This window comes from Bison bison, unplaced genomic scaffold (assembly GCF_000754665.1).
Source record: "Bison bison bison isolate TAMUID 2011002044 unplaced genomic scaffold, Bison_UMD1.0 scf7180017864244, whole genome shotgun sequence".
NCBI lineage: Eukaryota > Metazoa > Chordata > Mammalia > Artiodactyla > Bovidae > Bison > Bison bison.
The window spans coordinates 839,357-854,648 of record NW_011494816.1 but is presented as its reverse complement, the minus strand read 5'-3'; the positions used below and the strand labels follow the sequence as shown (position 1 = coordinate 854,648).

The 15,292-nt window shown below is 46.2% G+C and overlaps 2 protein-coding genes across 2 annotated transcripts in view; one reads left to right on the top strand and one right to left on the bottom strand.

Moving 5' to 3' along the window:
• The window catches only part of LOC104993789 (chromosome unknown open reading frame, human C1orf177), a 35,774-nt gene extending 32,021 nt beyond the window's left edge, over positions 1 to 3,753 (top strand). The window contains exon 11 of the mRNA XM_010847193.1: positions 3,687 to 3,753. Within this exon, the coding sequence (XP_010845495.1) occupies positions 3,687 to 3,753 (67 nt within the window). The remainder of the gene's footprint in view (positions 1 to 3,686) is intronic.
• Positions 3,754 to 11,709: 7,956 nt separating this feature from the next.
• DHCR24 (24-dehydrocholesterol reductase) overlaps positions 11,710 to 15,292 on the bottom strand; it is a 34,408-nt gene continuing 30,825 nt past the window's right edge. Inside the window, exon 10 of the mRNA XM_010847118.1 lies at positions 11,710 to 14,574. Within this exon, the coding sequence (XP_010845420.1) occupies positions 14,421 to 14,574 (154 nt within the window). The 3' untranslated portion in view covers positions 11,710 to 14,420. The remainder of the gene's footprint in view (positions 14,575 to 15,292) is intronic.

The following is a 15,292-nucleotide window of genomic DNA, read 5'->3' as shown; positions in this document are numbered from 1 at the left end:
TTCTTTTCTCAGCTATTTGTAAGCCCTCGTCAGACAACCATTTTGCCTTTTTGCGTTTCTTTTTCTGGGGGATGGTCTTGATCATTGCCTCCTGTACAATGTCACAAACCTCCGTCCACAGTTCTTTAGGCACTCTTTCTATCGTATCTAATCCCTTGAATCTATTTGTCACTTCCACTATTGTGAGGGATTTGATTTAGGTCATACCTGAATGGCCTAGTGGTTTTCCTTTCTTTCTTCAATTTAAGTCTGAATTTGGCAATAAGGAGTTCATGAGCTGAGCCACAGTCAGCTCCCAGTTTTGTTTTTGCTGAGTGTGTAGAGCTTCTCCATCTTTGGCTGCAAAGAATATAATCAATCTGATTTCAGTATTGACAATCTTGTGATGTCCATGTGTAGAGTCTTCTCTTATGTTGCTGGAAGAGGGTGTTTGCTATGACCAGTGCCTTCTCTTGGCAGAACTCCGTTAGCCTTTGACCTGCTTTGTTTTATACTCCAAGGCCAAATTTACATGTTACTCCCCATAATTATCTTACAATTTGGTAAAATTTGAAGTGAATGGCAGACATCAATACTTCCTCATGATTACTTGAGTAGGCATACTGACTTTTTAACAGTTTCAACTGAAGTCCCATTCCTTGTCCAGGAATCTGAAACTGTATCATAAATATCCATTTTTATAATAATAATAATAATAAATTCTTATATTATTGGAGTTTATAATATTGAAAGTGATTTTATATGTATTTACTGTACACAGTAGCTTTAAATATTTATTCATTATTTATGTGTCTGTGTTGGGTCTTAGTTGCAGCCTGCAAGATCTTTTGTTCAGCCATGTGGGTTCTTTCATGGCAGTGCACGGACTCTGTAGTTGTGGTGCATAGGCTTAGTTGCTCCTTGGCATTTGGGATCTTAGGTCCCCGACCAGGGATAAAACCCATGTCCCCTGCATTGCAAGGCAGATTCTTAATCACTGGACCAGGGAAGTCTATACAGTAACTTTAAAAGGTAGGAATTACTCTCAATATTTTTCAATTGGGTCCACTGAAATTCAGAGAGAGAGAAAGGGACTTCCTAAAGTTGCTGCTGGGCAATAGCATTCATGTGTGCAGTCTTCAAAAATTAATTGAGCACTTACTAAATGCCAGGTGTATCCTGGCTACTAGGACATTGTAGAATAGAATCAGAGAGACAGCAGTTCTGTCCCAGAGAGGCTCCCAGCTTTCTGGGGAGGGCACTCAACCCCTTCTCTAGAGTTATAGGGCAATATGAGGAGGAGGGTGAGGCAGGAGGGCCCAGGATTTTTCTACATCCAGGCTGTAGGGGAAGTTTGTTAAGCCTATAGCCTTCTGGAGGATGAGACCAGGAGGGAGGACCCTTTGAGCCTAGGAAGGCTAAGGCAACAAATAGCCTTCACCATGATCCGCATTCTCTTCCTCCTCCCCCCCGTCCATACCTGGTCACTCCCTTTTACCTCCTAGGCCTCTGTGCATGCTATTTTGGTGGAGATTTGGAAGTTTGGACAGAGGACTCAGGAAGTTCAGTGCAGAGTCCCCTTTCCCCAGGGCTCCTAGCTATGTTCTTTGCACGAGGGTTCACTTCTTTCAGGGAAGAGGAAAAAAATTAGAGAGGAGGAAAGTGCATGAGCAAGGGAAAGGAAGCAAAAAATCTCAGGGCATGTCTGGAAAACACTAGACGGTTCATTTTGGATGATGTATGCAGTGTGTAAAGGGCAATCGTAGAGAATAAGCCTGGTGGGGTTGGCTAGGTCAGTTCTTAGAGGCCTTGATTCTGAAGCTAAGCTGCTCTGACTTTATCTGACCTGTGAGAAGCCACAGAAGAACTTCTGTAAAAAATTACCTACAGCCAGTAAAATTCATCCTTTTTAGGTATACAGCTGTATAAATGTTTTCCTGTTCGGTGAGTTTTGACAAATGCATATAGTCATATCAAAATAAGCGAGATATAGACTATGACCATCGCCCTCAAAAGTTCCCTTGTGCCATCTATAGTCAGTTTCCTCCCCCTTTCCCAGTTCCGAGCAATTGCTGATACGATTACCAACACTATAGTTCTGCCTTTTCCAGAGTGTCGTATAAATGGAATCATGCTGTATATAGAATTTTGTATGTTTCATTTTGCATTGTTCTTGAGATTCATCCATGTTGTTGCTTGGATCAGCAGTTTGTTCCTTTCTAATGCTGACTTATGTTCCATTGAATGGATGTACCACAGCTTATACACTTTCAAGGAGAGGGACATTTGGTTGTTCTCAGCTTGGGCAATTTTGGATAAAGTTCTACAAGCAGTCCCATATAGGTCTTCATGTAGACACATGCTTTCATTCTTCTTTGATGAATGTCTAGTGTAGAATATCTAGCTCACTTGGTAAATATATGTAAAACTTAATAAGAAGCTGCCAGACTATTTTCTGAAATGGTTGTACGAGTTTGTATTTCCACCAAAAATATATGTAGGATCTAATTGTCCTACATTTGATATTATAAGGCCCTTTTTGCTTCCAGCTTTAGACAGCCTAATAGGGGTATTTCCTTGTGGCTTGCATTTGCATTTCTTTAATGACGAGATGTTGGACATCTTTTCATGTACTTCCTCCATATCTCTTGCACATTTTAAAAAATGGTTGCTTATTTTCTCGAATTAAGTTTTGAAAGTCCTTTATATATTCTAGGCATGCATCCTTTATCAGGTATGTGTTTTGCAAATATTTTCTTTTGGACATTCAAAAGGGGCTTAACAGGAAGTAGCTCTTGTGTTTTAAAGAGGTTCTCTGTGGCCTTGTGGGTGGAGGAGTGGGATGGGGCTGGATGGAGACAAGGAGGCTGCCTTAGCGTCAGGTGAGAGCCGGGGCTCTGAACAGGCCAGGGCGGTAGACTGGGGAGGAGTGGAAAGCAGAAGGCCTGGAGACCCACCAGATGGCTGTAAAGGCCTCTGTGGCCCTCTGAGCCCTCCCTCCTGCCTTCCTTCCTCTGACAGATAGTTGTGGACACCACCTTTCAAGGTGGACACTACCTGAAACAGCGTAGGCAATACAACACACAAGAAATATCAGTAAAGAAATCGAAGTCTTGCCTTCATCAAGTTTACGTCTTGGTGGGGAAGACAGACAACGAGCAGACACACACACGTGTATGCCGTAATGGCTGGCAGACACTGTTAGACACACAAGGCAAGGAGTTCTTATGAAATGCCTCCTTCACAATGGTTACTGAGAGTGAACCAGAGAAGAGTCTTCACGTGTTCCACTCTCAGGAAAGAATCCGAGCAATAGGAAGAATGCTAGACTGTGGTCAGGGGCTCTGGGCTGGAATCCTGGGCATCAGGGTGACCTTAGGCAAATTCTTTCATTTTTCTGACCCTCAGTGTCCTTATTGGAATGATCTTTTAGGCACTAGGATTTTGTGTTTGAAGTTCTTACAAACCAGTTGAGGGTCTGATGAGCCAAAGTAGGTACCTAGCAGAGGACTGCCCTTAGAACCAGGCTGTTTTGTTGGAAAAACTCTAGAGGTCATCAGTTTGGCCTCTCAGTCAGTGTAGGTTCCCCTGGGAAGTACAACCAATAGGTACCTGTTCCTCCCCTACAGGTGCCTCTCCATGGATGGGGGGCTCACATCCTTCCCAGGGACCAGTTTCATTTTCTCTTTCTCTGTGTCTTTTTAAAGGGAAAGAATCACACCTTTTACTAAGGGGAAGTGTGTGCCAACTGTGGATCATAATTCAGATCCTTAAAGCTGCCCATGAAGGACAACCTGCAGTGACTGGAGGACCTGAGAGCCTGAAGACGAATCTGGGGGTGGGAGGGTAGGAGTGGGAATGGGGGTTCTTGGAGAAAGGACACATGGGGGTGCCTGGGAGAGGGGGAAGGGTGTGGTGGGATCACTTTTGCTGGAGACACCTACCAGAAGGTCACGGTGTCTTCTGGGACAGCAAGGCCGGATATCTTTTGATACCAGAGATCGATTATCCTGAGAATTCAAATTGGCCAGTGACATGAACACGGGAGCCAGATAGCAGATGGACTAAAGGAGTGGGATGTGGTTGACCCTCTTGGAACCCCTCCTATTCTAAAGCCAAAATGCTGACTCCCTGTTCAGTAAAATCCAAAGAGAGTTGGCAGAGTGTAGCATATGTCCTAAGGCAGCTGTATGCCCTCTCTGGGAATACTCCATCTCCATCCCAGGATGCTTCTGGAAGCTTGGCAGGGCCAAATGCCATAAGAAGTTGCTGACCTCCTGGGAACATGCAGCCATTGGGAACAATCAGTTACACCCCTCAAGTCAGACCTCACGGGCATGCCAGTCCAGCCCAGTGGTAGATCTGCACAAGTTGGTCACAGTATCCTGAGCTTCTGCCCTCACTGTTTTCGAACAGAGAGAGATTGGGTGGGATGGCAGGAGTGTGCTATTCTTAGGGAAAAGGAGACAGGCTCAAGGCTTCAGTCACAAAACCCACATCATGATAAAAATACTTCAGACACCTTAAGAGCATGGGTGCTTTACAGAAAAGCAGTTACTTCCTCGCTCATGTCAAAACGACTGTTTCGGAAGAAGTAAAACTGTTATTATTCACAGGTGCATTGTCTACGAAAAAAAGTCCTGTTGAATCCTCAAAAAGGCTGATAAGCCAAACTAGGTGCACACCAGGTCTAATAAGTCAGCAGTGTTTCAGGAAATAAGATCAATATACTCAAATCAACAATTTCTGTACACTAGCAATAGAAATTGAAAATGCCATATATAATAACATCAAAATGTGAAATACCTAGGTATAAATCTGACGAAAGATGTGTAAGATTCATACAGTGAAAGCTTTAAAAAGCTTCTGAGAGAAATTAAAGAAGACCTAAATAAAAGGAGAGACATACCATAATCATGGATCAAAAACTCTGTTCTTAAGATGTCAGTTCCCCTATATCATCTATAGATTTAATTCAATACTGATCAGTCCCAGTAATATTTTTTAAACTGACAAGATGCTCCTAAAACTTATATGGAAAAACAACAGACAGAAAATAGCCAAAATAACTTTGAAAAAAATGAGTAAAGCTGGAGGACAAACATTAACTTACTCCTCCCTGGTGTGGAATGGGATCAGGATAGACGAATTAATAAAATGAAGAATCCAGGAACAGACCCACTTATCTATGGACAACTGATTCTCAACAAAGGTACAAAAACAATTCAGTGGTAAAAGAATAGTTTTTTCAACAAATGGTGCTATAACTATCAAATATCAATATGTAAAAAACAATGAATTGTAATCAGTGACTCACAGCATAGAAAAAAAAAAGTCAAAATGAATCACAGTCCTAAATGTAAAACCTAAACTACAAAACTTCCCGAAGAAAACATGGGAAGAAAACTTTTGGACTTTGGGTTAGGCAGAAATTTCTTAGATATAAATGAACAGTAGACCTTTGAACAACAAAGGTTGAGCTGTGTGGGTCCGGCAGCTCAAGTGTGAGCGATCTGTGGATACAGAGGACTGACTCTAAAGTTATACATCGTTTTGACTGCACAGAGGGTCAGAGACCCTAACTCCCATACTATTCAAGGGTCAACTGTATTTGTTCTTTTATAGATCCTACTTTGGTACGGTATGAACAAATAGTTAAATTGGACTTAATTAAATTTTTTAAAATTTATTCTTCAAAGACACTGTTAAGAGAATGGAAAGATAAGCCACAAAGTGGGAGAAAATATATCTGATAAAGGACTTTGCCATGAGATACCAAAGTAATATGTGTTATAAACCACTTTGGAAAAGTTTGGCAAGGGACTTCCCTGGTGAACCAGTGGTTAAGACTCCTCGTTTCAATTTCAAGGGGTGCAGGTTAGATCCCTGGTTGGGGAACTAAGAGCCACATGCCTTGCAGTGTGGCCCCCACCCCCCAAAATCCACTAAGCTCAGGGATAGTTTTTTATCAAAGAAAAATGATGGAGCAAGATTAACCACGTGTGTGACCTTAACAATAGAATTAAGATTTAAAAAAATGAATAACTGTGTGTAATGGGGAACAGACCCCAAAATGAGATCTCAAGTTGCCCTACAACCAGCATGAAAGGAGAATCATAACCCCAGGAGAATAAGGAGAAACCACACCCAAGTCTAAATTTTTAAAATGAGTTGTTGTTTTTTTTTTTTAAACAGTTTGGCAAGTTAAAAAGTTAACCATATACCAACCACATGATCCAGTCATTCCTTTCCTGAGAGTTACCCAAGAGAAAGGAGAGCATGTGTCTGTACAAAGACTGTACAGAAATGTTCCTAGCCACTTCATTTGTGGTAGCCCCAAACTGGAAACAACCCAAATGCCCATCAATAAGCCAAGGAACAAACAGTTGTGTATATCCATACAAATGTCAAGACTAACCAAACTGCACACTTCTAATATGTGCAGTTGATTATGTGTTAATTGTATTTCAATAAACCCTTACAGCTTAGGAGAAACTAAGGAGCAAACTCCGGGAGATACTGAAGGGACGGGAAGCCTGGTGTCCTGCAGTCCATGGGGTCGCAGAGTTGACATGACTTAGTGACTGAACAACAGCAGCAACAAAGGAGAAAACAGCTAAATGCAATGTAGGAACCTAGACAGGATTTTGGAAAGAAAAGCAACATTAGTGTTAAAATTGGTGAAATTCAAGTAGGGTCTGTGGTTCAGTTAATATTATGCCAATATTAATTTCTTATTTTTGATCATTATACTATGGTTATGGGTCTTCCCTTGTGGCTCAGCTGGTAAAGAATCCACCTGCAATGTGGGAGACCTGGGTTTGATCCCTGGGTTGGGAAGATCCCCTGGAGAAGGGGAAGGCTACCCATTCTAGTATTCTGGCCTGGAGAATTCCATGGGCTGTATAGTCCATCAGGTCACAAGGAGTCAGACACAAGAGAGTGACTTTCACTTCACTTCGCTTCACTATGGTGATGTAGACGATATTAACAGAGGAAGTTGGGCGAAGGGGATATGAGAACTCTACTGTCATTGCAACTTTTCTGTAAATCAAAAATTAATACAAAATAAAAAAGTTAAAAAAATATACACAATAAAACTTGTTTGAAGACTGCTTTATCTTATAGAATAAATATAATTTAAAAATATATCTTTAACTTACCACACAACTCAGAGTCACTGTCACCATAGAGAAAGTCAGCAAGTTAGGAGTATAAGAAAAACCTGTGTACTACTTTAAATTGGGCAGTTCTCAAGTACTTTGCTGTGAGATACCAAAATACTCTGTGTTACCAACATCACATACACTGAAAAGGGACATCTACTTATGATGGAGCAGAAGGTTCTCTGGTGCCATGGAAGGCTTGCTTTCATGGAAGGTTGGAAGAGCCACGGAATTAACACCCTTCAGGAGCTGCTCTCAAGCTGTGGACCAATCAAAGTTGAAATATAGACACCCAGCTCCCTCACCCTCTGTGGGATATAACTTTGAGGGGCATGTCTTACACAGGCTTTCAGAGTTTTTTCCAGTGCAATTAAAGTCAAGTTGTCCACAGTGGTAAGCTTTTTTTTTTTTTTTTTAAATATTGTTTATTTGGCTGTGCCAGATCTTAGTTATAGCACACAGGATCTTCGATTTTCATCGTGGCACGTAAGATCTTTAGTTGCAGCATCCGGGATCTTTAGTTATGCCTTGTGAACTCTTGGTTGCAGCATGTGGGATCCAGTTCCCTGACCAGGGATGGAACCCTGACCCCTGCACTGGGAGCAAGGAGCCTTAGCCACTGGGCCACCAGGGAAGTCCTGTAGCCTGCTGATAATGCAGACTTCATTGACTGTCATCCTTGCCCATCCCCCTCCCAGTGTTTTCTTCACCTTCCAAATAAAACTAGTCGCACCAAATCCTTGTCTCAGGGTCTACTAATGGGGATACCCTAACCCAAAGCACTCGTCAGTATTTTTCCAGCATCCCAGTATGTCACCTTGCCCACTCCTCCTCTTTGGGCACCACTGTGCCACTCCACACAACTCCCTGTCTGTCCAGTCTCTCCCTGCACACCCCAATAGGGGTTGACTGTGCAGTCGACAGCCTAAGCCCCGACTTACCAGGGAGCTCTCCGGCAGCAGTCCAGATAGTAAGTGCCTGCATTGAAAAACCCAATCTTTCCTCCTCAATGCCTCCTTTACTATCACTCATAATACTCACACTTCTGATACCAGATTGTGGGATTTTTCCCACACCAAGTGATTCTCTGTGACACCAGCTGAGTGTCCTACAATTTAACTGAATCCTGACAGTACCACATGGAGATAGCATCAGATCCCACAGGGTTAAGGGCTCAGTCCCACAAGGCTGCCCCCCACTTCAGATGCCAACTGCAAGTAGTATATCCCCTAGTTACTCACAGCTTCAAATTGGAGGCTCCCATGACCTCCTCCCTGCTTGGTTTCCATTATTTGCTAGAGTGGCTCATAGAATTCAGGAAAATACTTATATTCACATGTGTACTAAGCTTCCCCAGGTGGCTCAGATGGTAAAGAATCTGTCTGCAATGCGGGAGATCTGGGTTCGAACCCTGGGTTCAAAGATCCCCTGGAGAAGGGCATGGCAACCCACTCCAGAATTCTTGCCTGGAGAATCCCCATGGACAGAGGAGCCTGGTGGGCTATAGTCTAGAGAGTCACGAAGAGTTGGACATGACTGAACTGCTAAGCACAGCACAGCACATGTGTACTAAAGGATATGATGAAGGACACAGATGAAAAGATACATAAGGTGAGGTCTGGGACGGTCCTGAGCACAGGAGCTTCCATTCCTGTGGAGTTGGAGTGTGTCCTCCTCCCAGTACATGGGTGTATTCACCAACCCAAAAGCTCTCCAAAGCCCCATAATACTGGGATTTTTAGAGAGGTTTCCTCACATAGGCATGATCAATCATTAACTCCATTTGCAGTCCCTCTCCCCTCCCTGGAAGATGGGGGTGGTGGTGGCGGTGGTGGTGGTAGGGGCTGAAAGTTCCTAGTTTCTAATCATGGCTTGGTCTTTCTGGTGACTACGCATATCCAAGAGCAATCCAGGTGCCCACCCAGAGTCATCTCATTAGAGCAAAAGACATGCCATCACCCAGGACATTCCAAGAGATTTAGGAGCTCAGTGTCAGGAACTGGGAGCAGATCTATCAATCTATCTCTTTATCTATATATGGATATAAATAGATATATATGGATTTATTTCTACCATCTTGCAGTGCCCCATTTTCCCCTTATCATTTCCTTGGATCTGCTTCCTAAAGGAAACCCCATGGGGAGGAGTGTGATGGGCAGAGAAGGATTCCGCTATTTCTGGGTTCCTTGTCTCAACTATCTTCAAACCATCTGTCTTCGGCAGTTCAGGCAGCTATAATAAATTACTATAGATTGGGTGGCTTATACAACAATTTATTTCACATGGTTTTGGAGGCTGAGAAGTCCAAGACCAAGGTGCTGGAAGATCTAATGAAAGCACTCTTCCTGGTTTGCAGATGAACATCTTGTACCCTCAGAGAGGGCTAGCTAGTTCACGTGTTTTCTTAGGACACTACTCCTATCATGAGGGCTCCAACCTCACGGCCTAATTAACCTTCCAAAGGCCCCATCTCCCGATTCCACTATGTTAGAACATCAACATAGGAATTTGGGGTGGGGGGGACATAAACATTCAGTCTATAGCATCAAAATGCCACCTCCTAGACCTCATAAGGGCTTCCCAGGTGGCTCAGTGGTAAAGAATCTGCCGGCCAAGCGGGAGACACAAGTTTGATCCCTGGGTTGGGAGGATCCCCTGGAGGAGGAAATGGCAACCTACTCCAGTACTCTTGCCTAGGAAATCTCACGGACAGAGGACCCTGGCGGGCTACAGTCCACAGGGTTGCAAGAGTCAGACATGACTTAGAGACTACACAGCAGCAGACCTCAACAAAGCCTCCCAGTCTTTCCCAACGTAGCATGCCAGGCAGTCACCTGCAGTAACTAGACTTGTCCCATAGGAAGAAACCTGTGGGCCGTCTTAACACCAGGACGCGACCAGAAAGCATAGTTTTGAAATACGTCTACATTCAACTTGGGTAGTGTGTGTGTATGTGTACATGCACACACACACACGTGATCTTTCTTATATCAGCCAATTTTGGAGAACCAATTGTTGCAACTCTGGCATGAATGGTGTCAGGACACGGCCCATGTAGCTGAGGGCGTGGTCAGGCAAGATGGTTCCCTGGCAGAAGGAACTGCTCTGGGTCAAAGCAGAATCCTCTGCTGATTCCTAAGCGGCTTCCTTTCTGAGCCGAGTTCATGCAGAGATCCCTGATTCCCCACCACGTCTGGGGCTCAGCTCAGGGTCTGCTTTCACCGTTTCTGGCCTGGAGCTACTCTCAGCTGGCTCCGGGTGAGGCTCATGAAGCATTTTGTTGTTGTAAGACTAGATGCTGAGTCTGCATCCTTGTTTAACTCAGTAAAAAGCCTCGATGTGGCCTCCAAGCAAATCACTTGACCTTTCCTGAGCTTCACTTTCCTCATCTATAAAATGGGGATAAAACTGACCCGCTTTTGTTACAGGACTGTGAGGATTAAAGAAGATATTTTATGTTATATGCTATTCATATGTAAGGTGATATTTAAGGCTTCAACTACAAAATCTGTTTTTAGGACATGAAAAGATTTCTCTTCCTTCAAGGAGAATTTACAAATCCTGATTTGTGAAACTCAACACCTGGAAAAAGAATTTCCTAAAGAGTTCGTCTCAAATAACTGTAGGACGGGACCCTGACATCACATATATTTTAGGACAATGTCCATCAGGTATATCTAGGATTTGCATAAAGCTTTATTGCCCTAAACTCAACCCTTATATCTCTGTTCATGTAATGAGGGTGAGTGAATCTGTTCTAACAAGTAGTCCTGAATAGGCAGTGACACAGCTACAGTAAAAGTTTATTTCTTGTTCCCCTAACAGACCAGGCCAAAGTCCAGGTTGGTGGGCAGTTTTCCAGACAGCGATTAGGGGATCCAGGCTCCTTCCCCGTGTGACTTTGCCACCACCAATGGCCGGGTTGTCACCAGCATAGAAGTACCAGAAGACAGGCGACCCTCACAGAGGGTTTTCCCACTGCAGCTCACATTCTCTTGCAGAGACTCTTAACACAAGAGCACACCCGAGGGCAAGGGAGGCTGGGGAGTGTGGGCCAGGGCTATGCTCAGAGGGAGGAGTGGGTTTTAGTGGACAGTTAGTAGTCTCCACTGGTCTGTAGACGAGGAAATAGTCTCAACAGGACTAACTGATTTGCCAGAATTAGTCAGGTCATCCCAGTGACAAAGCCAGGACTGCAGCCCAGAGCTTCTGACAGTCATGTTTGATTCCTTAAAAAGCACAGCCCCACTTTGAGTCATCACCTCACCTATTCTCACTTGTCTCCTAGCTTCCCAGTTTCCCCCTGTAGTCTGTTCTCTACCCTGCAAATAGGAAGATATTATTAACATCCATGCCAGATCATTGTGACAAAGATAGAAATTCAAAAATGGGGAAGAAAATTACCCTTGCCCCTCTACCCTAATACACCTGTCCCTCCGCCATGCCATCATCCAGACCTGGGTGTGCAGGTTCAAAGGGAAACTGGCCCGGTGAGGGGCAGAGCCTGCGCTTGAACCAGGACTGCCTCCACATCGTGGTCCCCAGAGCAAGAAATGACAGAGGCTACTTTCCAGGTCACACTTTTATTTTTACAGAAGGAGCAGCCACACAGCCACAGGGACAGGAAGTGTTCCGGACAGCAGGCACAGCACCTGCAGCTGTAAGAGCCTGACAGAGGGACCACGCCTTTCTCTGTGGTCCCATGATTTCAGAAAAATACCACACATCACACACTGCCACCCCCATCCCCATCACACACTGCCACCCCCATCCCCACCCCCTCCCTTCCCGTAACAGCTAATTATGCATCCTTTCAGCCAAAGAAACTGGCTAGAATCTGGATCTTACAGAAAAACTTTCATGCAGCCAAGAAACTCAGGGCTCTGGAGGGGAGAGGCCTCTTCTTATACTTTTCACACGTGCTCCCTGCACCCCACCACGTGCCAAGTTTAATTCCACCTGAAACCACCACCTGGCTGGATAGTGACAAGACTGGCTGCAAGAAAGAGCTGGCAACTCAGCTCGACATGCTTGGAAGACTGCCCCTTTCTAGGCAAGATATCACTGAAGCAAAACATGACCCTGAGGCTGGTGTGACCCCAAGACCCTCCCTCCCAGCCCCAGGTTCTGGGCAAGGTCTGAGAAGGGCAGGATTTTGGTTTGTAGGACTGAGGATAAGAGGCTGCTGGCATTTCTGGCTGCACTCCCAGGGGTCCAGGGACAGAGGCCCCACTGCTGAAAGGATGGGGCCTCATCTTGCTCGGGTTAACCCTTCCTCTACAGCAAGTAGGATCATCAGTTTACCGCTGAGCAAGAAGCCCACAGGCCTCACTGGGGGAGCTAGTGCCAGAGTTCACATGCTTTGCATACAAGCGAGAAAATGAGGTTTCTGATTTTATGCCCCCTCCAGAGGCCAAATGGGTAAGAATGGTTCCTCCGCCTTCTGAGTGCCCCGAGTGCACCTGGCACTCCCAGGACCACATCAAGACACCATGGTGAGCCAAACCTGGGGTGCGTGGAGTGAGCCTTGGCAGCCAAAGTGTGACCCTGGGAGGCTTCTGGCAACCAGTGGTGACAATGACACTTCCTTGCAGGCCACAGATGTGCCTTTCTGAAAAGATGAGAGCTGGCCGTGGGCTGCAGGAAGTATCTGAAATGGCAGACAACCCCCACCTGGACCATTTACTTTCCCTCTGACTTTCCACGCAGACGAGGCTTTCTCGTGGGGTTCGCAATCACGGCTGTTTAAGACAGCCGTGCACTTCTAAAGCAGAAGAGCCTCGGGTAGTCTTGTGTACATGGATGTGACAGATGAGGAAACTGCAGCTCAGAGGGACGAATGACTTGTCCATGGAGGCAGAGCTTGTGAAGAATACAGCCAGGACTGAAACCCAGGCCTCCCAGCTCCCAGCCAGTGCTCTCCTCTATTCCAGAACATCACTGCCTGGCCCAGCTCACTTAATTCCCTTACATAATTCCCTCTCAGAGTCTGGGTTTTCAGCTGAGGCTGGGCAGTTCTTAAGATGGAGCTGCATAAACAACCAAGCTTTAATAGGTGGGCAGGGGCCTGGGAAGGTTTCCTTCCCTCTGGAATAGACACGAAGCTAACTTTTCTCTGAGCTTAGGATTTGTAAGGCACTAAAATTAACTACAGCTGGGGGTGGGGAGAGGAAGGAAAAAAAAAAAGGAGGGGATGAGTAGTTGGAGAAATCAAGTTGATGCTGTTTTCTTTCAGCGCCACAGTGAGGATCCCCACGAGACCTAAGGATGACAGGCTCCATTTTCCTGCTTGGTGTGGTCCCCCCACCCCGAGTCCCAGCCCCACTGCAGAGTGGAGGACACACCCCAGCAGGTTGAAGCAGGGTCTGGGGACAAGCGGCATGGAGGGTGGAGAGGCAAGAATGAGCCCAGGTCCTATGGATTCAATTCAGAGCCAAAACCACTCACCCCACCTGCCCCAGGCCCAGACAGGATTCCACCCTGAAGTGTCTTCTCCAAGCACACGGTCCTCTCTGAGTGGACTTGGGCAATGGTTGCGGTGGGCCTGCAAGCCTGAGCATGAAGGAAGAAGGGGCAGGGCGTCACCAAGGAAGACAGAGGGAACTTTGGAATCAGACCTGACTTTGGCACAGCACGTCTTGGGCCCGCCCACCCCACCTGTTGCCCTCCCAAGAGCCCAGCGATGGAAAGGAACTTTCTTTCCTTCCCTCCGCGAGGAGCTCTTCTGGCTGACAAGTGATGGCAGAGCAACTCCAGGGCACCCCTTTCCACCAAACCTGAGCCGGGCAACCTGATGTGGAGCCTTCCCAGACTCAACCACGGAATTCAAAGCACTTTAGTCTGATGTCATGCTGAGCAGGAAGCTGCGCTAATAGTAGCTGTCAATTCTTTAGCACATCTACTGCAATGGGTGCTTGACTTAGATGTCACAGCAGGCAGGGAGCATTACCCACCACAGCTTTCAACAGATGAGGAGTCGGGCTCAGAAGGGCTCAGTGACTCGCCTGGAGTCACACAGCTAATGAGTGGCTGAACTGGGAACTGGACTCAGGTTTGTCTGACTCCAAATCTCACATCCTTTCCACTCCACCCCGCCGCCCCTGGAAGCTGGGAGCAAGCCGTCAAGGCCATGTGGGTAGGGGGTGTCTCTGGAGGGGTTTCTTTCTCAAAGTGTGGATCTGGCAGAGCAGCCAAGCTTGAGTGAAGGGTAGATGCCTTCTGGCCCTGGGGACAGGGTCCCCCCTCGCGTCTGCCTCCTCCTGGGCGGGCTCCGGCTCAGTGCCTGGCAGCCTTGCAGATCTTGTCGTAGACCTCAGGGAAGGCATCCTGGCAGCCGAGCTGCTTCCGCAGCCTGTGGTACAGGGAGCCGTCGAACATCTCCCAGAACTCCTCCCGGTCCATGTAGCAGTCGGCATACAACATCTGGAACCTGCAGTGCAGACACAGGGGTGAGGGCTCAGGGGCGGGGCACAGAGGCCCCAGGAGGGGAAAGGGGTGCAGAGAACTCCAGTCACCCCTAATGCGCCCCTAGTGCACTGCCTGCTCTGCAGGGCAGGGCGAGCTTTTGGGGGATTTCTCTTGTTTGACCCCCCCACTAACAAGCTAGTGGTTGAGGTTGGGGCATGAATTTTAACCCCATTTTGCAGACGGGGAGTCTGGGCTCAGGGCGTTAAGTGGCAGCAGAGGAAGAGTTAGAAGGATGCAGTGTGCTGCATGTCTGCTCCCCTGATGCAGTTGCCAGGCCGCCTTCTCTCCCTTTTTTGACATTCAATAAGCTGCACGTGATGAAAGCATATAGCTCAAAGCTATATGGATACATTGTATAACACGGGAAACAGACCCACTACTTTATAATAACTATAAACAGGGCATGTGTTCATGCTAAGTTGCTTCAGTCCTGTCCAACTCTTTGGGACCCTATGGAGTGTAGTAGCCCTCCAGGCTCCTCTGTCTGTGGGATTTTCCAGGCAAGAATACTGGTATGGGTTGCCATGCCCACTCCAGGGGATCTTTCCAACCCAGGGATCCAACTCGTGGTTCTTATGACTCCTACATTAGCAGGCGGGTTCCTTACTACTAGGGCCACCTGGGAAGCCCATAAATAGAGCGTGACTTTTAAAAATTGTGAATCACTATATCGTATACGT